The 24,467-nt window shown below is 41.4% G+C and overlaps 1 protein-coding gene across 2 annotated transcripts in view; it reads right to left on the reverse strand.

Annotated features, from left to right (window-relative positions):
• Positions 1-24,111, reverse strand: part of CDH17 (cadherin 17) — a 37,144-nt gene extending 13,033 nt beyond the window's left edge. The window contains exons 1-9 of one of the 2 annotated variants that reach the window (XM_057403014.1): positions 23,960-24,111; positions 9,829-9,898; positions 6,982-7,080; positions 6,188-6,325; positions 4,488-4,626; positions 4,012-4,170; positions 3,128-3,327; positions 1,288-1,419; positions 313-463 (exon numbers count right to left, since the gene is read on the reverse strand). In XM_057403014.1, the coding sequence (XP_057258997.1) occupies positions 313-463; positions 1,288-1,419; positions 3,128-3,327; positions 4,012-4,170; positions 4,488-4,626; positions 6,188-6,325; positions 6,982-7,080; positions 9,829-9,898; positions 23,960-23,961 (1,090 nt within the window). In that variant the 5' untranslated portion in view covers positions 23,962-24,111. Of the gene's footprint in view, positions 1-312; positions 464-1,287; positions 1,420-3,127; positions 3,328-4,011; positions 4,171-4,487; positions 4,627-6,187; positions 6,326-6,981; positions 7,081-9,828; positions 9,899-12,639; positions 12,758-23,959 lie in introns of those variants that run through there. The other variant, XM_057403015.1, reaches the window with a different exon arrangement.
• Positions 24,112-24,467: the final 356 nt, after the last annotated feature.

The raw sequence follows: 24,467 nt of genomic DNA on the forward strand, positions 1-24,467 counted from the left end.
AAAGAGAGGTGTGTTTTTCTTTTTACGTTCTATGCAGTTGTCCAAAACTGTGGTTGTGGAAAATGGAATTTTACGTTTTAAATGGAATAGCATTTTTTAAGTGGGGGTCTTGGGTCTGCTTTTCTCAGGTTAATGAAACCATTTCAGCATGAATTCCTGAAGTGAAAACAAGGCTATTTGCACATGAAAACATTCATCTAGGACAGATACATTTTACTCTTTGGGATCAAAACTTCTAGCTTTATATGCACCCAGCTGGAAACAATAACAGGGCTAGAAGGATGCATAAATGACTAGAAGCTGTTTTCTTACCTCCACCTTCATTTTCTTGAACTTCAATTACAGTGAGGGCCTTCTGGCACACAGGAGGATTGTCATTAATGTCTTCCACCGCCACATGAATTTGCAGAGGCTTGTCCACCAGTTCTCCCTTGTTATCTTTTGTGACCACAAAGAAATTATACTGCAATAAGAATATTGAGATTAGATGTTTTGAATGTCCAGTGTGACAACATCGTGCATGTAAATGTGTAGCTATGGAGTGCTCCATGCAAATGAAGTATTCTTATATGTTTGTTCAGTATTTTCACTTTGTTTAACTCAGAACTCTTCCATCACCCCTTAGCGTCTGAAGTCTGAGATCTCAAAAGAATTTTTAAGTCCTGAATACTTCACTGCACTTTGAACTTGCTCTCACAACAATACAAGAAAAGCAGAAATACCTCATTATCATCACTTTGCAAGTTCATCTGTCACATACAGAAGTAGGATTCCTCCAGCATATTTAATCTCTGTGCCCAAAGTTCCTCAAATAACAAAAGGCGACAGAGGTGTTTCTGTCTAAAAGGCCCCTGGATGGGTTAACTTCCCAGTTGCAACTGAAAGTTAAACTCCGCTTCCGCTCTGGAAAGATCCCTGGGCCCCTGGGATTTGGAATAGATATAAAACATCCAAATCTCCTGTCCTTCACAAATGCCATCATCTACCTCTTGCTCATGCATCTACAACCCTGCCATGGTTGTCTGCATTGTACATTATACATACACTGTGGGCAGTGATTACTACTGCCAGATGCATGAAGAAATGTTGTAGGGTACTAAACTGAAGGCTGTTCGCAGTGTAGTAGGTGAATGTTCTGTCATATCTATCAAGTCATTCCCAAAGAGAAATGACAAGAAACAAAGATTTTACTTTTTTCTAGTGAGCTTTCTTGAATTTAGTCCCACACCAATAAACAGCTGCCTGCTGCGGTCTCTCCCATTGGTGAGGTTTTGTGTATTTACTTACAGTATCCTTTTCTTCCCTGTCCAACGGTTCGGTCACGTAAATAACTCCATTCTGATCGATGGAAAATGGGAGCCGGGGCAGCTTTTCTTTTTCAAAAATGTCATAAATTACATCTTGCTCATTTGAGTGCACCTAAGCCCACAAAAATGAGTCAGGATAGGAAGTCAGAAGTGCAGACTGAGATTTAACAAAGATCATTTCTGGACCACAAACAGAAAAGACTGCATTCCTGTTAGCTTCGGAAACCAGAAAACTAACAGTTAGGCAGTTACTTGGGATGAGCTGCAGAAAACCAAACTGATAATCCACCTCTGTTCTCTAAATTGTTGTGTTCAAGCCATTTTACCTCAGTTTCTTCAGCTGTCCAGGTGGGCTACAACATTTATCTTTTTATGGAAGGGTTTTGGGATGTGGAGCTAAATGGTGGTACACCAGAAAAAAGCATTATATATATTTGAATGTCTTGAAACTAATTTATTCCATCTCCTTACACTGTATTTTCCTGCCTGTTGTTTTGGTTTACCTAATTCAGAGGTGTGGAACAACAAAACTAATACCAGGTACCTATTGGCACAAATGCGTCTGCGTGCTCTTTATATGAATCAAAGTCTGTAATGAAGTATCTTTAGTGGGGTGTTTCAGATTTAAAATGAAATGCAGTAAACAGACTTCCAAATTAATGGAGTCAGTATTGCTGGGGCTTTTATATATACACTATATTGCAGGAACTGCATTTCATTTTCCCCTATGCAGAAACCACTTGTCATTGGCTGTCATGGGAAATTTAGATGCAAGTGACCTCTGAATAGGAGCACCATTGCATATTAGTTTTTCTTTCACCTGTTTTCCCTCTGGACTGCCTCAGACAGACACTGAGGCCAATGGGAATAACATTGAGTGAATTACTTTTGCAAACAGGATTCGAGGATTCCTGCCATGTCCAAGGTGTGACAGCATTTGGGTGTCAGTGCCAAGGCATTTTTCAAAGTCAAACATTTCTGAAAGGCTGCTGGCCCGTTAGTTGATAATTGCCAATGTATGTACACTGTTATTGGTCTACAGTGATCCGCAAAGTATTTTGTATTTGCACTGTGAAAAGAGGAATACCATGGGAATGCAGGATGCCGAAGGACAGCATCAGTCCTGCCAAGGTATTTTTGATATAGCAGGTGTGCTGCATCACACCAAACTGGTCACAGCAGAGCTTCCTTGGTCCAGGGTTGGAGTGGAGATGACCCCCGGCCAGACTGTTCTATGGATAGAAGAAGCTAACCTCTGAATAACCTTCAGCGGGTTAGCTCTTGGTCTGCCTAAAGCCTGAAGGGTCCATGGTGTTAGAGTGAGGCTGGAAATGCTCAAAGAATCCCATTAGGAGAGAAGAGTGGCACCTCCACAGAGGGTCCCAACTGTCTGGGAGCTCCCTTGGGATGTCTCAAGAGCTTTATCTTCCATATTGTGCCAGGTAGCCTTGTAAAGTACCCTTTTTCCTCCAGTCATCACACTGTAGCAAAACTATCCAAATGTTTCCTCTATCTATGCGATGCTCTCACACAAAGGCAGTGCTGACAGCCTCTCCAAACTGAAGGGCAAAGTCCAGTCACTCTAATGTTTACATTGACTGTATTCAAACTATTCACTTTCACACTAACAATAATTTAACGAGACCAACTAGAGGTCGTTCCCAAAGGATACCGTATAACAAAAAATAATAGGGAGGTACCAAAGTGTTTCTGAAGAGCCTGGTGTTGAGTGCAGTGGGGACACCTTCACAGTCAGCTGTGAAAAAACAACGCCATGAGGCACTGAGGAGAGGTAGAGGAATCACGGTCAAGGGCCCTACCTGGCTGATATTGACAGGGTGGGCCTGGGTTGAGTTTTCTTGGATGTGAATGATGGAGGGAGCTTTCCACAAGCTCTCCTTCACAGTGATGATCACATCGGTGCTGCTGGTGAAAGCATTCATTGTCATTCCTGCCATGTCCTTCACAGTGACGACGAGTGTGAAGGTGTCCTGCTTTTGAGGATCTAAGTAATAAGAGCCTAGAGACAGAGCAAAGAGCCAAGTGAAGTGAAGCAGAGGCTGTGGAGATGGGTCATCTGTCCATGGTACTATAAGCACTGTTTCTACATGCACTATGCTTCTTCATCTGCTCCATACTCACTCCGTAGATTGGCCTCTGTGACAAATCTTAGCAAGCCATTTCCTCTGGCTTTTCTGCACAATGCAGCACAGCATCATGTGAACATAACTGTATGAGATTTCTCTGCTGTGGTCTCATGTTGTGGAGATGCATCACTGAACATCCCTCACTCCAGTTACGCACTCCTGTTCAGCCCAGCAGAAGACACAGGGAGTTTTAAACCATTGCAATTCAGTTGGGATCATGTGGCCAGCTGAGTTTTTTTTGTGTTTTTCATGCTACTGCTTTTGGGTTTCTATATTTCAAGGAAGAGAAAATCCCAGGACATGGGTCAGTGTAGTCCTGAGGGCCAGAGGATCTACCTCTCTTCTCAATGTTCTTTTAGATCCTAGTCTCCATTTCTGATAACTTCCCTTGAATTTGGTAGAACACAAAGTTCCCCCAAAACCAGGACCTCAGTGGAGTATGTCCCACTGACTACATTTATTCAGAATTTAACATGAAGGCTGTGCTGTTGTTTTGCTCCTATGTACACCCAGGAATTCATGCTTGCTTTTTGACAAATAAGAATCTTTTTACATACCCATTCTACTCGGTGAGATTGCTCCAGTTACATTGTCAATCTGGAAAAGCATTTCTGAATAAGGATTGGGAAAATGATGAAGAATGCTGTACACCAGCTGTGCATGGAGAGTGGTAGGATCATCACGGTCAGTGGCGTGGACATACATGAAGGGCTTGCCTGTTTGGATTAGAGAGGAAACAGCAGTAAGAGGAGACAGAAACCTCCACATGTAGTCCATCCAAGCAGAGCCCTCAAGCTAGGAAGGCAGCTTATGGAAAGTTATGTATCTCTCGTAGTAAACGATGCTTGTGTATAGAGGTTACACTGCCTGTGTATCATCCCACACCCTACCCTGGTAGCCCCCTCACCAGCTCTGCTTAGTATTTTCCCAATAGTCATGAAGACCAGTTGATGAAGAAGATGTCAGGAAATATAATTAAACTAATCTACCTAGCTTCACATTAACTATAATATTTAATTCTTATGACAATTACCTGGACGGGAGTTCTGCCTCACTACTCCAGTATACTTCATCTGGTCAAATTCTGGTGGGTTGTCATTGATATCCTCCACATATATTGTAACAGCACATGGACCTTTCACTGTGTTTCCATTTTCATCCAAGCTTTCTACCTTGAGTTGAAAGAAAACAAAAAAAAGAAAGCAAAGAAATATTTTCATGTATATAAGTTAAATGACATAAATGAACATCAGGATGTCAAATGCTAAGTCCTTCTTACTGTGATGCAAATCTGGTGAGAGTCATCACTGGGTGGCTCCTTTTACAAGGTATATACTGTGGTGTAGCTCACTGATAATGATTTGCCAGAGTATATATTGCCAACAGAACAAAATAACTTACTCCTACTTCTGATGACAATTTTCCCACTTCCAGTCTCAGCAGACTACTTGTATTCTTGAACAGCTTAGACTACACACCTTCTTTAAATAGAAATAGATAGTTTCCAAAGAACAGGGAGAAAACCCAACACGATATAGCAGAATCAAGTGTGCTATTGTAAATATCAACCTGAAAATAGACTGATCTACGGATTTGTAAAGAAAACTTGATTCCTAGTTCTGATTGATTGCATTTTCATTCCAAACAATTTGACTTATTTTTTGTACTTCTTTGACCTTAAAGCACCAAGAATGTATTATGTCTGCCAGAATTAATTTTGTTAGCATATAATAGAACAAATTATGATTATTTATGTCTATTATTTTGACTGTTGTTGGGAAATGTGTTATTATGCCTTAGTTACTATGCCTAACCAAGTATCATTTTTCAATTCTGTCATTACTTGTCTGTAAAGGATTCCCATGTTTAGGTTAATAAGTTCTGGGGCTAGAAAATTGTCCTCTCTAATTCCATTTCAAGGGTGCTTTAAAGCTGAGAACATGAAACCATTAAACCTGAAGTGCTGGACTTTATAAAGATAGCTAAGGCTAGCTGAAACATCATAATGTTCTTTGTTCAGATACTGATTCTCTCACAATCACCTTTTCAGTTGCCTGTGCCTCAGAATAAGACAACACCATTTTTGACACAGAATAAGGGCACAACAGTACACTGAGAACAAAAGATCGCCTACCCACTGTCCCACTCCCAACAGTGTTTACAATGACACCCTTATGAAAAGAGCGTAACAGCAGGACAAACACAGAATGCTTTTTAATCTAATAGCCTCCAACATATACAAAACAAACTTTCTGCTGTTATCTAATAGAGGTTAGATCTGTGCCTCTGTGGTTTTTACTCACACCATTTGTCACTAAATAGAATATAATCGTAATAAAAAGATTACAATAGCTAATTTTCCCATTTCAGCCATGGAATTCACCCAATCAGTCTTCAAGGTTAACAAGCTAACCTCATTCATGGGCCAGATTTCACTTCCAGTCAAGTGTTCTCGTCATATTAGAAGAACTAAAGTATGGGTGTTGGCATTAGGGTAATTTCTGTTTTCTCAAAATAACTTTTGTGTGTTAAGGAGCATTTTCCTGCAATAGTTTCAGAACTATAAAAACCATGTGCCAGTCAGCAAAGCTCAATATTAAAAATGAAAAGCTGCCTGTCAACATAGACAAAGGAAAGAATTTGTAATTTCAGCAGTTTTCCATTAATTTCAGGTTTACCAAAAAAGGGTGAATATGAATAACCCTCCCTTCCTATTTTTCACCAAGTTTTTACCTGCAGTCTGTGCACTGCTTTGGTCTCCCAGTCCAGAGACCCATTGAGATACAGGATGCCTGTCCTTGGCACAATGTCAATTATTCCATCTTTTTCACCAGTCACTCGGAAGCTCACAGCAGGTGGCTCAGATGTGAACTAGAATTAGGAAAAAACAGAGGGAAAAATCATCCCCTTTTTTCAGCATTTTCACTATAATCAAGATAATTCCATGCTTTTGTGTCTTTAAAATCTGTGGCCAACAGTATACTTGTCTGAGGGAATGATATTCCAAGAGTCTGCTCAAACAAATCTGCTCTTTTCTGATCCTCAAGAGAGGAGTTTTCACATTATTTCCTGAATGCTTCAGGAAATCCCAACTGTGGTTTCTTTCCAAAGCAAACGTCTGCTTAGGAAGAGGCTTTGTCTGAGCACGGGAATGGAAAAAAATGACACACATTCTCCATTTGCCTGGGAGCTTGATCTGTCCTTCTGTGGCTATGGCTTTGGGAAGAAAACCTCAGAGCTGAAGGAAAATGATGACACAAGTTACATGGAAACCCATTCTCTAGGAATGCTGGTTTTATTAAACTCTGCCTTTGGATATCATCTCAAAATGTGTTTGAGAAGGGACTGTCTGATGTTTTTTGCATGCAGACTCTTGAATTCCCAGATAGAGGAAGTCAAAGTTAAATTCAGATCCTCTCAGAGGACTGTTCTTCCCACCAGCACAGATAACAACAGTGCGCATAAGGTCAGTGTGTGCAAACTATGAGGGTTTTGACTGGGCTGGCTACCAAGAGACATTTGATTACCTGGTAAATGAAGCGCACTCCCCCTCCTTCTGGAACAGAGAAATTCATGTCCTTCAGAGGCCCAGTCACGTGCAGGTCCCCCATATTCTGGCACATTGCCTGTGAGAGATAGAGAAAGGGACAGAAGAAAGCAGACGAGGGACGTTTGCTGTCACCACATACAAATATCAGTTCTCCATCAACTGAACCTCTTGAGAGTTATTTTGCTATAATATAGTGGAAGAGACTCTTTCTGGTTTGCACTGAACACCTCTGTGTTATTTAGTGTACATTTATTTTTAAAAGCAGTGTTATTTATTAATCAATTTGGAAACAAACATTTGGGCCCTACCTTTTTCTGACCACTGCATAATTACATGAGATTTGGTCTACATTCAAGAGCAAACAGAAGCACCAAAGAGCTGAATGCAGACTGACAGCAAGAAGAAATTCATAAAAGCATTTTTGGACCACCTCTGTGTCCCCGACAGATCCAATCACATCCCATTCAGGAGCCACACAGTCCCATGGCCACAAGTGTGTTGGGAGACCCAGTGCCACATCTGGGGATGGGAAGGAACTGGGGCTGCACCCCTTGTAATTTCCTGAGTAAATCCAACACTTTTTTGTAAGGGGGAAAAGGTGGAGATCCTCAGGTCCCTACTACCCCAGCATCTGGGAAAGCTGCTTGAGCCCTGTGACTTCACATCAGCAGCATGTGAGTGCAGTCCACAGCCAGAGCAAACATGTCCTGCTGATCTTTGGCTTCTACCTTGTCACAGAAGTGCCTTGTAAGTCTGTCTCAGCCTCTGTTTTCTTTCTAATGGCTGACAATGCCTTCACATAGTGTTTTATCTGGCAAATTTTTCTTGAGTTTTATATGAGTTTTACAACCACCCCCTCCCTAGTGCCCAAAGACCTCTTCACACACTCCTACCTTAACATTTCAGTGCTGTTCTTGTTTTCAAACAAGAAAAGGAAAGCAAAAATCAGCCTCCCAGAACAGCCCCTGCACACAAGACAATTCATCCTGTGGTTCAGATAATCTACCTCTTTCTCCAAATGCAAGAATAAACTCCTCTGAATGCCTACCCTTCTCTCCCTGTCACCAAGGTCTTGTTAATGCTGAGGAGCTGCCTGCCAGAATTAGGTCTTCACCATTTGGCTGCACAGGTAAAACTCCCTTTCTTTTGGAGTAAAAATGACTTTATTTTGCTTTATGGATTTGGAGTGCCATTGCCACCCTCTTTATTGCTCCATGGAGCCGGGCTCTGAGAGTGCATGTTCTCTGCTGCATGACTTTTCCCCTGGATTTAGTGCTATTGCTGCTGGGACAGCTACTCAGCCTCTAACAGAAAAGCACAGTCTACGTATTACCAAGGGAAAGCTTAATTCTGTCTATGACAAAAACATAACTGAGTTCAGCACGATTTACCCTAAAGCTCTGCTCTGTGTGTGTGTGTCACAAGTCATGTTTGAATAACACCAGATTCTGCTTAATAATAGCCAGAGGAGCTGCCCTCCTCACCTACAAGGGTTTGTGCCTCTTCTTGCAAACAGGAATACTGGGATATAGCGAGATCTGGGGAAGGAGGAGGAGAGATGCTAGTGAGCAACAGTAGAAAAATGTCAAAAAAAAAGCCATGTAATTGGTTCACATGCCAGGAAAGAATACTTTACAGCTACCCTTTACCATTACTGTTAAATGCTGACTGCTGGCCTCTGCCTGGAACAAAACTGCAGGACCCTAGATCTGACCTGCTGTGGCTGTTCCTGTTTTGCACTGGTGGGCACAACCTGGCTTCTGGAGGTTTTTCCCAGGGCTGCTCTGCACAGGGCTTTTGCTTGGTCGTGTTCTCTGCCATGGAAGAACAAAGGCTGATGCTATAAAACCCAAAGGGTTCAAGGTGCAGGCTGTGAAGCAAATAAGAGATATCTCTTCCTGTGGATTAAAATTACTTTATGTGGACCATAAATATTTCCAAACATACGTCTACAGCATGAATCAATACTCGGGAGCCTGAAGGGGAAATAGGCTTTTCTCCTTGGTCTGTATCCAGCTGGCATCTCTTTTGAAGATGGCTGTAATGCCTGCAGAGTGGCTTTGTTGCGGGCCAGTACTACTACGGGCAACAGCTTTTGAAATGGGAAGGAAGAAAGAGGTACTCGCTATTGTACATCAGTCCCACCCCTCGGGGTCTCTGTATTCTGAGACATTTTTTAGTAGACTTGAATTTGACTCATTTTCTTATCTTTTCTGTCAATTTCACTTGTAAAGTATAAGACACCACTGTAGCCTTCACAAACATCAATCAATTTAATAGATGACAACCATAAATAGCACAATTAATACATTTCAGCACCAGAAAATCTTCTGAAAAGAGATTTATATAGACAGCATAATGAGCATATATAATTAATATGAATGGTTTAAACTATGTGCCATTATATGTCTTGGAATACATTTAATATGTAGCACATGTATGGATTATAATACAGAACACGATACAGACGTCTTCACTGTTTGGTGATTTGTTGCATTATTTTTAATTCTTTCCTAGCATGAAACCCACTTATTGGAAAAAAAGAAATAACTAAGGAGGAAGTACAAGAGGCAAAATGGGTAAGCATGTGTCTTTTAGGCTTTTTAAAGTTTTTCCCTAATGATTGACATCTCTTCTTAACTTTTGGCTATGGGTCACACATGTGCCAGGGATGTACTCCCGCACCCACAGTTACAGCTGCTCTGCTGTAGCACGCTGCCAGCCTGACCTGCAGACTGGGACACCCCACGGACTGGAGCTCAGAGGTTTGCAGGTAACCTTTGCCATTTGCTCCCAGATAAACAAAGGAAAAGCTGTAACTCACCAGGTGAATGACAAGCAGAAATTGAAGTCCACACAGCTTAAACATACTGGAATAGGCTTTGGTTTGGGTCCTGCAAAGAAGAGGTGATAGTCACTTTAACACCAAAGAGCTGGCCCAATCTCTTTGTGAATAAAGGCTACAGCTAAGCCTTCTGGAAGCTGTAGAGTTGGAGCAGGTGAGGAGTTTGCTCTGAAGGACCAAGTGCAGCTCTGCCCACAGGAGGTGAGACTGTTGGTGTCCCTGGGCTGGTTGGGAAGGTCATTCCCATCAGGTGTGTCCCCAGTGATGTAGGAGGTGCCACATGCTGTAAGAACCTCCAACAGCAGTCAAAGTTAAAAAGCTATGCAACCTCCCTGCTGCAATGACGCTATGTCACACAAGTCCCATTTTCATTTCTGCTTTGTTGAAGGCAACAGGACGTTCTCATGAAACATTATAACCACAAGAAGATGAAGGTCTTGCAAGGACCACCCTGAAACCTCTATCTTCTGATTACAGAAAGCAGCTGTTCAGTGTGGTTTGCAGAGTCAGAGGAAGCTGGAGGTATCTGCACCCTTAAAACACATTGTTACTGGAAATGAAACTTCCAAGTCCAAGGAGCACTGCCTGCCTCAAATGCCGAAAAACTGCTGAGCATACACTGCCATGACTTGTGTTACATCCTCTTGGAAACTAGATGGGTTCTTCAAAACTGAAATCCTGCTTTCCCACGACTTCTAGATTTTAACAAAAATGACGAAGCCAGCTCTGGAAAGAGGTGAAGCTGGTGTACAGTGCTACCATCTTCAGTGGTGCTCCATGTTACGTGGTTCACACCTACAGGTAACCTTCAGCTACCGCAGCTCTGTGCCATGGAGGATCCCAATGAGAAGATGACACTGTGGAGGCAGTGTAGAGGCACAGCTTCCTCCAGATATCTTCCTGCTTGGGCTTCCCATCATACCTTTCCCCCCCTCCCACCTTTTCCTTCTTCTTGAGGAAATCAACAGCTGATGAAAAAGGGGACCTGTAAGCATAGAAACTGCTGCCTATAGTGTTGTTTTCTCCAGCATTCATTTTAGGATATGACACAGGATTTTATCTTGCAAACCCCATTCTGAGCAGGGTCTTCTAGTGTGTGCAATTACACCCTTTGAAATTACTGGGCTCTCTTCTTGGGCTGGAGCTAGCTGCATGAACATGGGATGAAGATAAAATGGCACTGCTTTGAGACCTGAATTGATCAGGAAAATCAATAAATGTGTCAGGAAACTAGGACTGAAGGTGAACCCGCGGTAGCTGCCTGGCAGTGATGCCTGCTGCACTGTTCCTTCACTGACCCGCCTGGAGCCAGTGGTGCTGGAGCCTAGCACAGGCAGGACATAGGTCAGGAAGACACTTTGAACCTCCTGGGAAGGCACTTTGAACCAAGACCATTGCTGCTCGTTCAGTTAGAGACTTGGTGGAAATTCATTCAGTTCCTCCGTAAGTCCAACAGCCTCTCTGCTCTCATGCTCTGGTCTTTTTTGGATACATTGGCCAGTTTTAGTCACACTTAATAGTAGGGTGGGAACATTAACAATCTAATCTCTTATTAATTTGGGGTAGCAGGTGGGACAAAGGACCCAAAGGCATGTCCTCCCTGAGGGTAAGGCTGCAGTGTGTGCCCAGTAGCTGCCTGCATGGTTTCATCTGCCCCTCTTAGGGAGATATATGCCTCTCAGCCAGCCTGTGGTGGAGGGACACTGGGGAGATAAAAGTACTGTGAGAGTCTGGCAAGAAGTGAGGGAAAAGGCCCTCATTTGTGCATGGGGTGGTCTGGGGATACCATGGTCTGGATTCAGGAAAAAGAGAAGGAGCAAGACTTACTATGGCAAGGAGAAAACTTAAGGAAGGGACACGTCCAGCCTTAGTGTACAGGACAGAAAATGCTGAAAATGCACTCCTTCATGTGCTGCCCAACTGCGCCGTGTCTCAGCCAGGTTTCTGTCCAGATCCGACTACAACACACAAAAGTGGAAATACAGCCATTATGTAGGTTATGGGTTTGCATGGTAAATGCCTTTGCTGTTCCTTTCTCTTATTCAAACATCATTCCCTAATGTTGTGCCACTGTGGAGCCTGTTGCCAGGCCAGGATGAGTGGCTTGATGAGCCCTTGAATGTTAATTTTTGGCTGGAAGCTGTTACCAAGTCTCACAAAGCCTTGCACTGCCAAGGACCAAAGCACCAAAATACATACTGTTCTGTCACTCGGAATAGAGTTTCAGCATATATAAATTCATACAAAAGTTTTCAGTAACAGACAGTTTCAGGGTTAGAATAGGATCAGCTTAACTGAAAGCAGCCTGAGATCTGGCTGAGCGTCAGAGCCATATTTTCCCCTTCATTTCTTAGCTTCATCTCAGCGCTATATCCCTAGTGATCCCTTATGGTTCCCCTGCCTGCACAGAACTCTCTAGGATAACCATCATTTAAATATTCCAGCAACTTTCAATAATAAACATACAAAGAACAAAGAATATTCCTGGAGGCTAAAGATCAGTAACAATCACAAGTATTTGGTTCCACAAAAAAAAAATAAATAAAATAAATACATAAATAAATTAAAAGTTATTTTCTTTAAATGATTTATTTCAGATGTTCAAATTCAGTAAAAAGAACATGGAGGAAATTGATCCAAATCAAATACAAACCAGACTCAGCCTTAGCACATCAGTCATCCATTTTACAAGGACAGCTGAGTTCCTAATGTTGCCTGAAAAGCCTTCAGCAAAGAATTTGTTCAGGTTTTAAAATCTTCCTGTGAAATGACAGTTAGATTATCCCTTACCTGTAACACAAAGAGCTTATTTTGCTCTAAAAATGCTTCTTTCTTTCAGCTGTGGGAATCACCTTTGTGCAGGTTGGACGTGTCTGCCCGTGCTTCTCCACACGGAGGTTTATAGTTCCTCAGACTTGCCCTAGAGATTCAGCAGCTCAAACATTAACAGCATGGAGAATTATTGATTCTTAATGACTAGGTGTGGTATGAAACTGCAGCCGTGTAAGGAAGCAATGTAGCCCTGAGATAGTTTACAGCCTCCAGTATTTCTATGTCCTTTGGTATTTTCCTTCTGAACACATTTTTTTCAGTTGGGCTGTGAGAAATGAATGCACAGGGAATGGGTTGGAGCCACAGAGAGAAAGTTATCCTTTCTGTAGGAGAGGAGGTGGAAAGGAGAAGGTGTGGGCCTCGGGTGGAGATCACGTTTGCTACTTGCCTAGTCACAGGGAAAATTCATGTTGAGAAGACAAGAATTTGGACATAAAGGTGGCTTGTTTTCACAGCAGATCTGTGCATTGGGAGGACCAAGCTGAGTTATGAGAATACTTGGTCAGTCATCGACTCAGAAAGCTCCAATTCTGCCTGAGCTCTGCAAGAAATTTACTTCAGGTAATTTTGGGCAAATGACTCTATTTTCCCTTTTCCAGAAGCTCATTGCATAATGGAGGTAATCATTCCTTTCCCCCATCTGTCACCTTTTATTTCTGTTTAAGGTTTTCAGCCCTTCAAGGGAACCAGCCCTGCTAGTGTCTGTATTATAGCACTTGTAGTAAGGGAAACAGAAATCAACTGGACTGTAAAGGACTAAGGTAAAATCTATAATAAATGGAATATATTTGGGAAAAAAAACCAAGTTTTTAAAAAAATCATCATCCTTCAAATGCTATGCTTTCTGCCAACTCCCTTCTTAATATCATGCTTATTCAGAAGTTTTTAACAGGGTTATTTTATTCTCTCATGAAATATCACTTTTCATCCAGGTTCTAACTTCTGTTCTCAATTTCCACAGTATGTTAGATTGCTCTTGAAAGCTGTTAAATTATTTGTACAGCACATCAATTTCTGACTTATATACCCAAAGAAAGAAGCGTCTAGAATCTATTACAGCTGGAGGGTGTACAGTTCTGGGAAAGGTGAGCTTTCTGTTTGTCTTTCGGATCACACTTTTCCCTCAAAATCAGTGTTTGTTTCTCCAGGAGAAACCCTGTGCTTTCAGCATGCTTTCAAACACAACTGTTCTCCATTTGCTTATGCACTCAGAATGATTCAGACTTTCTCAAAGCTGTCTGCTAGCAGTGAGTTATCTTTAGAACACAGCTGAAAACCAACAGTTTCCATAAAAGCATTAGAGCTCATTGTTAATGGTTTCAAAGTAAATATAATAAGAGGGTAGGAATTGAGCTTTCTTGGAAACATGTTGACTTTAAACGACTTACATGCAGATCAATTGTGTGCTAGTTGGATATGAAAGAGTGGTACTTTCAGCATGAAGTATAAAATTCAAAACAGCAACAATCCATGCTGCAATTACAAACTCACATAACCAAAATCCTAATGTCATTTTTTTTTAGCCCTCCTTCACATGACAAGTGCAGAATAACTCGTGTTGTGATGTCAGAAGTCAGAGCCACAAAAACAAGTCAGGTATTTTTCTTCAAACGCTTGTATCTCTGCTTGGAAGTCCAATTATTAGGAAGTGCAGAGGGAAATTGAAATATAAATTCAAGGTACAGAATATGCTTAATTGAACTCCTATGTATTTTTTAAGTCAGAGGAAGATGTGAGCCTGCTCACCTCCAGTATCTTTCTCTGGCTGAAATAATTTCCCAGCCACAGCAACGGCTTACAGGTTGTAACCACACAGGGAAAAAAAATCTCCCATGTCAAACGCATTACAAAGTCCAGAAGCACTTAAGGCTTTACAACAGTCATAACATTGTGCCACAGATGAAATCACAAGAAGAAACTCAGCAGTGAGACTGGTGCCTTGAGCCAGCTGTTTCTCTCAGTAAATCTGATGAAAAGAAGGCAAATCTCCAGGTGTTTATTGTGCAAATCATTGCTCAATGAGTCAGTTTTTCCAGAAACAACTCTTCACATATAATTAGTCACATCCTTTTCACTATTCCCATTTATCAGCTTTGTCATTCCTCCTTTTCTCCTCTTTGATTTTTTTCTTTCTGTCTTTTTACTTTTATTCCTTGTTTCAATTCACCCTATGTCTCTCTACATCCCTCTTCCACTCCCACAAAACTAACAGGACCTGCCTGACCTCAGCTTCTTTCCCTTTCTGTTTGTTTAGAAAATACTTCTTTTGCGGATCTCTTAGGGCATGATGACTTCACATCATCATCAATATGTGTCAAAAAGAGCTAGCACCAGTGGAGGAAAAAGAACCACAGAAAAATAGTGCTTAGAAGAAACAAGTTTCGAGTCATCTAGTTCATTTACTTCTCCTGAAGCAGAGTCAGCTAACCTTGCAACCTCCCTGATTGTATAAAGTGCAAACAATGACCACTCCTAGTCTCCACAGGTAATACATTGTGGTACTTTCAGACATCTACTCATTCACATTGTTGCCCTGACACTGCTTAGTCACCTTTGCTGCTGAGCTGCGCCCCGGATTCTCCTGGGTGAGGCTTTCCAATGCTGCTGAGGACAGATTCTTACAAACAGAATCTTCCAAATGATACAGCTCTTACCAATGCACTTATAAAGTATTTTCATGTTATCTTCATTGCATTGTTAGCTCTGATTTTGCTTGTATTTCCCTTTGTTATACAATCACCTTTAATGGTGTAGCCTACTTATGACTGTCTTTGTGCTTCCTTGTGAATTTGAGAACACTGAAGAACTCTGATTTAACTAAGTAGTTTATTCTTACAACCCTTCCTAATATTACTTCTGCATTGGGACATATTATGCCATTTTTTCCATTTATAAAGAGACCTGGTCAATCCTGCTAATGCTTTTCTTTGGTTTGTTTCCTATGAAATTCCTCTTATTGATAACCTTATGTTTTTTTCAAGTGCATCATATTTTTTTTTCCTTATCCTTCTTTCCATTTGTAAGGACTGTGGTATCATTGTGGTATAATTACCATACACTCATATCAGCCCCATCAGCTGTACTCAACACTCCAAAATAAATATATTCATCCCCATCAACATTTCACTTTCTTTCTTGACAGTTCTTTCTGAAGCACTTTACCCTTTCATACAACAGTCCAGCCTCAAATTATTCAGCCAAATCTCTGTGGCTCTCATAATCTTGAGAGCAAATTCAGTATTACAGGGCCTATATTTTGATAGCTTTGCCCTTTCTACTGTTTATACCCCTGCTCATGTTGAGATAATTTATGTTTATACAACAGTGCAAGATGTGGTGTTGAGGAGAGGGAACTTGGACAAAAAGCACGAATCAAAAGATCAGATGAAACATTTTTGTGAGCAATCATGCAGAACAAGAGGCACCACGGTAAAGGGCATAAACATGGGGGTGAACTAGGTAGGCATGTGTTGGGACAGCAACAAAGCATTGCACTGACTGTTCAGCAAGGTCCCTGCAAAAAAAGGTATGCAGATGTATTCAGCAGTTCACAGTAGTAATTCTTGGTGTCCAGGGTGATGAAGCTATACAACTTGTGCAACTCTGTTCTCCTGCCCACCAGATGAGGCTTTCTGACTGGCCTTGTATGATAAAAGTCTTTCTTGAGGCATCCCTGTTCCCAGAACTCTATATTCAGTTTTCACCTGCCAACATTAATTCTCAGCTGGATCAGTTATCCTGTCTGGGGAAGCAGGTAACAGACCACCAGTAGCTCGGGTGAGGTAACTAAAAAGGTTTACACCATCTCACAAGCAGAGACTCTCTCTGGTAGCTTTCTTCCTTGGAGCTGTCATTGTGAATTGCCCATCTGCTAGAAGACATGGCCTCTGTCCTCCCTCAGCAAAGCTCACAGTCCATTTCCACCCCACTGTTGTTGCTGCCCTATGCCTTCTACATCTTTGTTTGGCTACCCTTGGAGGACTCCTTGTCCATCATATTGATACAATTCTCCTAGCCGCTGTTGTGTCTCAGCCTAGCCACCTCCTCCAGCAGTCTTTCACCTGCATGGTACTTCGTTCTTGGCTCGCACTGACACTGATACTACCTTGCAGCTCAGTAATCCCCACCAGGACTTGGGCAGAGATATTGCAGGCTGGTTTCATTCATAGGTAGGTCTGGCCACCCTCAAAGCAGGAGGAAGTTCAATCAGCAGCATGACTGGCTCTGTTGAAGCAGCATGTCCCCACTTTTGTTCCCAGAGGATCTCCCTGAAGGCCTTGATCAGCCCCATCCCTGCAGAAATTGCCCACACATGTAGTATTCTTAGCCACAGTCCCCACCTCCCCACGCACAGATGCCTGACCTCTCTCATCACACACAGGTAGATCCTACTGGCTTGCCGCCTTCATCACTGGCAGAAGAGGCCTGTTGAGAAGTTCCCTTATTTGCTGCCTTCAGGTCCTGGCCCCTGTCAGGTGCTGAGCTAATGCTGTTAAAGTCCGGGCTGTTAAACTTGCCCAGGTCAAGATGACAAATTCTAGTTTCCTTCTTTTTTCTTGCAAGCAATGACATAATGGAACCAAATGGCTCTTCTGAAATAAACAATGCATATTCTAGAGATTACTGGTGTTTATACTACTTATTGCAAGACCTCCAAAGGAGATTAAAACTTGAGCTCCGTACTGAAGCACAGGGAAATTCACTTTCTTTCAGTGTGCTGGTGTCCTCTAGCTAATTCTCATGACATCTTAGGGTAGCATATGCATTAGAAGTTGTGAACTGCATATTCAAAAATCATATTTTTTCCTTATAAATGCAGAAGCAGCAATTTTTTTGCCTCTTTCAATCATTACTTGATACATATAAAGACATGTCCACAATTTGCACAGGTCAAAAAATGTAATACTGTGTCAAAACAAAATAGGAAAGCCAAGTCTTTCCTCAGCTATAGTTTATCTAGAAATCATGATAGCATTATGACATAATGCCTACAAGGATGCTGGAGAGGGATTCTTCACTAGGGACTGCAGTGATAGGACAAAGGGTAACGGGTTAAAAAAACAGGGGAAGTTTAGATGGGATATAAGGAAGAAGTTCTTTACTGTAAGGGTGGCGAGGCACTTGAATGGGGTTGCCCAGGGAAGCTGGGAATGCTGCATTCCTGGCGGTGTTCAAGGCCAGGCTGGACAGAGCCTTGGGTGACATGGTTTAGTGTGAGGTGTCCCTGCCCATGGCAGGGGGGCTGGAACTAGGTGATCTTAAGGTTCTTTCCAACCCTAACTATTCTATGATTTCTATGAAACAAACTTCAAGCTGGCAGTCTGACACTCTTTTATGTTTATTCACACACATGTAAATGGAGATGGCCTTAGGACCTGTGAAACAGATGGTCTTAAGTCACTATCATCTGGATGTACATACCCACCTGTAAGACATTGAAAGACACATGATAAAACAAACTAGTCTCAATGGCTGTTTATCACTGTGATCATAGATTCTGCTGCCTCAACTGCTCCATATAGCAGTCACTGGATAAAAATCAGAAATAAACACAGAAGCAAAGCCCAAATGCCAAGATTCCCTCTTCAAACTGAAGCAGAATTCAGGTACTCTTCATTTCCCTTCTCTGCTCATCAGAAATCACAATCAGGAAATCCCCACGGACCCTGGCAGGGATCTGGGACTCTGAGTCCCAAATGTAGCAGAAACACTTTCCTGCAGGCACCCAAACACCAGAGCCAGGACAGACACTCACGTTCAGCCCTGTGCTTAGCCTTCCCTGGTTCCCAGCACTGTGCAGCTCACTGCTTCGCCTCCTCACCTCCTGGGTTTGACACCTGAGGTGTTTCACTGTCCCTATTAGATGTGTCAGGACCAAGGTCCTGGAGCTTTGGGGTTAGATTTTACTCCAGTATCTTGAGAAAAAAGCACAGCAGTATTTATACTTTTTCTTATATCTGGTTCTCAACCTTTTCAGTAAAAACTGCTGTTACAATATGCAACATGCACTATGCACATGGTGACAGACTTACCAAGTAGTAAAGCCAAACTGAAATTCAGTGGAGCATACACAGAAATCTGCAGTGGCTGGGCAGTCCCATGTCCCACTGCTCAGTTGGGAACCTGGAAAACCAACCTTTCAGTGAAAACATCTTTCAAAAACTGGCACTGGAGTAACTGGAAGCTGATGCCGTTTGTTTGACTCCCTCCCACCCACACAGCTTTGAATACAAATTGAGTTTCTGCCACTCAAGCTTTTCTGACTCTGCCTTTGCCCTGGCTGTGCAAAAACAGAAACAGAGCATCAGTCCAACACACTCAAGTTCAATGAGTCTTCTAAATGGCGGGATTTATTGTTGCCATGTTAATATAAACCAAAGAATGGAGATCTTGACCAGTGAAGATAAAACTGCTTCAACATTATAGTTTGTAACAAGATGCTTCTGATGGGATGGGTTCAAAGAAATCACTTTCTTTCCCTAAACAGGCATCAGAAAATCCTGGCTCATTTGCCCCTCGGTTTGAGCTCATCTCTTCTCCACGTCGACAGTATTCATACTGACACTGTGTTACATCACAGGGTAGAACTTCTACAGCCTGATAAGATACCAAGTGGCTCTCTTGAGCACAGTACTGCTCATAAATATTTGTACAGCAACTGTAATAGCAAGAAGAGCAGCAAACTTCAACTCATAGGAATTCTTACTGATAGTTGAGTTCCCAGAGTACGTTTCCCTAAATAATAACTGCATTTCCAACATTGAGTTGTCTTCCTTAAAGCCTTTGACAAGACTAGGGACAGAGAGCAAAGGACTAAATATTTGCACTGATTTTGACTAGAAGTGAATGCACTTTATGTCTAAATATAAAATTCAGGGTTTGTTTTAGCACACATTTTCTTTAGAGGAATTGTCAGATGGCCATAAATGTAATACCTGCTGGAAAATTGTCACAAAACAGTCCTACTACCACACATCTCAGCAGTACCATGAGATCTGGTTAAGTCATGCCTTACACTGAAAGCATTATGAACTTCCAGAGAAGTGCTAGAAGTGGACTTGAGCCTTTTTAGGGATCTGACTGTTTCATTTCAGAGTCAAATTACATGGCTCACAACACAAACCTGAATCAATGCTGAGACTGACCTTTATCTATTGGAAGGAATTTTACGTTCGTTTGTTGCCATTCCTGTTTGGCCAAGCCAAACATAAAGTATCTCATTTATCTCAATTACCTACTGTGGTGATCAAGAGATTGTCACACGGATGAGCCATTAGAGGATAAGGCCTATGGTCTGCAAGACAGGACTGTGCATATTGTGTGTGACAGCCACCTACAACAAACAGTATTTAAAGTACTAGTTCCTGTGCTTAGAATAGAAAATGCCAGAAATACCACATAATTTTAACTTTGACCAGCAGTGGATAACCAGCTTTCACTGGCACACCATATGCAAGCTAGGACCTCAAGGGACTATTTCTGTGACTAAATAGCTGTGGTATTAGGCTATCAGTGTATGTAGTTCATGTTCACTTCCGTACTTCCAAAGAGTGCAACCATTTTAGCTCCTTCCCTGCCTCACTTATGACTTATATGGAAATGCCTCCCTCAACATACACGTCTGTTTGCTTGACATTAATGGAAGGTGCATGACTTGATGCCCTCCCTCACCTCCCACTTTAACATCTCAGACTTGCATGTGTCTCACCACCTTTCAAGTTAGAAGGGCAGTCAGTAGGATAAATTCATCAGTACAGAGCTACCTCTGCTTTTTTGCATCTCAAGGTCAGTGCAGTCAGAGGATGAACTAGTAATTTTAGCATCATGGTGCCTTGGAGCAGAGCTGCCCCAGTGCTGGCCTGGACTGTTGGTACCAGTATGCAACCTAGACCACAGGGATTCAGGACCAGCAAGGCTGAAACTAAATGCTGTGCATTCAGGGGTTAATTTCATGGCCAAAGACAACAGGAACACAGAACAAACTTCTTCCTGGGGAGCCCAAACACGAAGTTAAAGGTGTCACTAGAAAATGAAGCACAAAGCCATTTCCTTTTACCCCAGTCTCCAGCAAGGTGTGCTAGGCTGCACTCAGGTCAGAGCTGCACCTCTAGCCTGCTTTTACTTTTGCATTTTCTGCCTGTAGCTACTTCCTAGACCATATCCCCAGCATAGGCACAGCAGTGTAGGACTGAGCAAACAATCTTCCTGGCACCCAGCAAGCTCACTGCCATGGGCAGATTCTCCTCCCAGTCCAAAGGGAGACCAGCACGCTTCAGTAGCACATGTATAAATCAAAACCCAGCCTGATGGAGAACAGTTTGTCTGAACTTCTTGGTTTTAATGGGTCTTCTGTAAGTGCTAAGTGGACCCAGCAGTTTGTGGGATATTGAATAAATTACACCAGTTACTGGTTAATGATAAGTTTACATTTATAATTCATTATAGGAGTTCCAAGTATTAATTTAATTCTGCAAGATCTCTGCAAGTAAAATTATCTCCTTTCCACAAAAGCAGTGCTGCCATCAATTCCAGGAATTCAAAAACCGTAATTCAAGCCCCAAAACACCATGATAGGCTTAAATAGGTCTTAATAAGGACAGACATGAATGAATGTCATTTTGTTCACCTTTTGCTGTGTGACTCATCATGTTTCTTTGTGGCTATGAAGATTAGACTTCTTTGAACAAAAGGCAACTTCTCACATATTCATAGCATTGTGAAAGCTGTTGAGCAGAAAATAAGATTATTTCAACTTCACAGTCAGAACTTTCTGTGTATTTTCCAAATGAATTAGTATGCTGTTTGGAACTACAGAGATATTTAGCTCCCATCTTTAACCTAAAGTGTAAAGAGGTTGTTACCAGTCTAAGGATTTTGAATTATGTTCCTGAAAGAGTAGTGCTGGTTGTAAACTATTTTTATTAGTTACTCTTGCTGGAAAATTAAACAGCACAATGAGCAGATAATGCAGAAAGAGAAGCAATACATGTCAAATGCCTCTGATGTTCATTCAACCTACTGTGACGAGATCAGAGAGGAGAGATGGACTGCAGATGGGGTATCACACTTTGTAGTAGTTGGTTGGGATTTTTTAATAAAACTGGAGGGGAGTTTTTTGTCCTTTGTTGCCCAAAACATATTTAGCTACATTTCTATTTACTTCAAAACCAGTTTAATTTTTAGTTTAGCCTTCAGATTCCTGTGTTTAATAGGTTTTTGCTGAATTTCTTTTAGCCTTAATTTATTTACATCTTTTGTTTATGGTGATGCATTGCTTGTGGAAAACTGTCTAATATTTCTCTTAAATGTATTTCTCATATTTAGAACCTAGGAAAAGCTGGTCAGGAGATGTGTCCATCACTTCTGCTCTTCTCGCAGTGACTGAAGGGGGTAACCAGCTGCGCTGGAGGGAGAGTGTTCCTGTAAAGCTCCTTAAAGTGTAAAATCTAATGTCCAAGTCAACTTCCTGTATAGCACCTCACAATGCTTTGCACCACACTGACTGAGACATTTGTAGGTGTACCCTCTGGTCTGATGCAAAGTCAGCAATTTCCAGTGCAGCAGTCAGCAAAGGAGGAATTATTTTTGAAACCGCAACAGTATCGACCAACTACAAGATCATCTTCGTCAGACATTGACACTTCTATTAATTCTTTCTTAAATTCTATCTTTAATTTTAGAAGTCTTTTAAGTAAATTCAAAGAATTGAGTTTACTTTAAAAATGTAAATCAAGTTATTTTATTAATCTCCATTAAGAGCCCTTTTGCTTCCAGTAACACTTTAAAAGAAAGAAGGAAACACAAGAAACACAAGCGTATTTGATATTCTGCTTATTTTCAAAAGCAGGCTTGAGAGAAGTAGCAGGTTTTAACAATGGTAGAGTATTATAAGTATAAATAAAAGATGGACTTGTATGTGTATAGTTTGACTACAACAGAATTCTTACAGTTAATTCCTACAAAGTACTAATTACTCTTAGAATTGGTAACTTCATGTCACTGCAAGTTTTTACTAAATTAAGCTTGATGAGCACAACAGAAGCAGATTTATTTTCCTTTAATTTGTTTTGGTTTTTTTTTTCCCTTTATTTTTGTCTGCTTCTGGAATCCAGTTTTAAACACGCCGTATTTGCAGACTTTGCTACACTTTAAGAATGAATGTCAGCTTTTATGGTTTCGGGTTTGTTTTCCTTTGCTTTTAATATCTAGCTACTATGGAAGTTATGCATGTATGTTTATGTAGATATTTTATAGGTTATTTACAGAAAGGAAAGTAGTTTGTTGAGTAAGCACAAGTGTTTGACACAGTGGAAATGCTGCAAAGAACACATGGAAGGGAATGTTACATAAATGTTGAATAATTTCCATTTAAATAGCATACCATTATTGCCTATATATTGCCTATAATATAAATAATAAATATTTTATTCATATAACATATAAATGCATGTGTTCTTAATTTGTAAGCATTAGTTCTTTACCTATTGTGCGCTTACACTTTACTTTCTATCTTTAACACGATCCCATGTATCTGTAGTACTGATCTAAATTTTTGTTATTAATTTCTGCTCAAGTGGGCAACTGGCACAGAGCAAGCCTGCTCTCTCCTCCATTGGCTGCTGCTGTCTCACCAGTTCTAAATGGGATGCTGGCCCTGTGTGTTACTACCAATTCGAACAATAATTTATCTCACTCTTGCTATTGCCTTACTATCCTTATGGGCAGAACGAAAACTTTCTGGCTGGCTGTGCTACAGTTCCAGGCCACATCCAACTCTCATTTACATGCACTTTGAAAGGGAAGAGTTACAAGAGGAAGGGAAAAAAGACAAAAATGAAAATAAAGAGAACATAACATTCTTAAGGGCCTTACTTATGTCTGCTTGAGAGAATTCAAAACCAAAAGGTCACTAGCTCACTCCTTCATTTTCATTTCCAAACAGAAACTCGTACTTCTTTTATGCCCATCAAGGGCCTGGCTTGCTTTCCAGTTTGACAAAGAGCCTGTAGTCATTTGTCTATGCCATGCTTGCTGAGGGAGTATGGACCGGTAAGTATAAGCCATGGACTGGCAGAGGTCAGCCATGCTGAAGGGGTCAGCTTCCAGCTGAGCTATTGATGCCAAGCGGCCATGGACAGGCAAGCTAGATGGCAGCCAGGCAGCACATCTGGCTTCATTATTTTTGCTAATGGCTTTTAATGCAAAGTCCTCTGCAAAATAGCAAAGATCACAACCAAGAGAGAAGCCCTGTGAAGTGAGCAGCATTAGTGCTACTTACATAGGCCAGGATGGCAGGACTGCAAGCGGGCAGGGCAGGGGCTCAGTGGTGCATGGTCTTCCTGGGGATTTTTGGAGGTGCTGTGCAGGGAGCCTTCTGCTTTGCTAAAATCTTGCAGATCAGTGGAGAGTCACTTCAGGAACTGTAGTTTTTTTCTTATTTAGATTTCAAGTAGTTTCATTTTCTTTAGCCAGACTTATGTGTCAACAGCTGAATATGGTCTTCTATTTCTGCAAATGTGGTTAGTATTTCTGTAACTGCTTTAAATACATACTGCATCCAGGCAATAATGTGGCTTCTGAAGACACATGCAATTTTTAATAGCCTGGTTCAAGGTCAGAATCTCAACACTATATAACTATGTATGTTACATACACTTTCCTGCCATCCGGCTAAACTCCTTTTTTATTTAGAGAGGGAAAAGTTTGTTAGTTTATTTGTATTGCAGTAAACTTTAGCAAAGACTTTGACAAGGATAGCCAGAATCACTGCAGTAAATGCACAGTGA

The sequence above is a fragment of the Pezoporus wallicus genome, unplaced genomic scaffold (genome assembly GCF_028554395.1).
Source record: "Pezoporus wallicus isolate ANWC-B61680 ecotype Strahan unplaced genomic scaffold, APGP_CSIRO_Pwel_v1 contig_2456, whole genome shotgun sequence".
Taxonomy (NCBI): Eukaryota; Metazoa; Chordata; class Aves; order Psittaciformes; family Psittacidae; genus Pezoporus; species Pezoporus wallicus.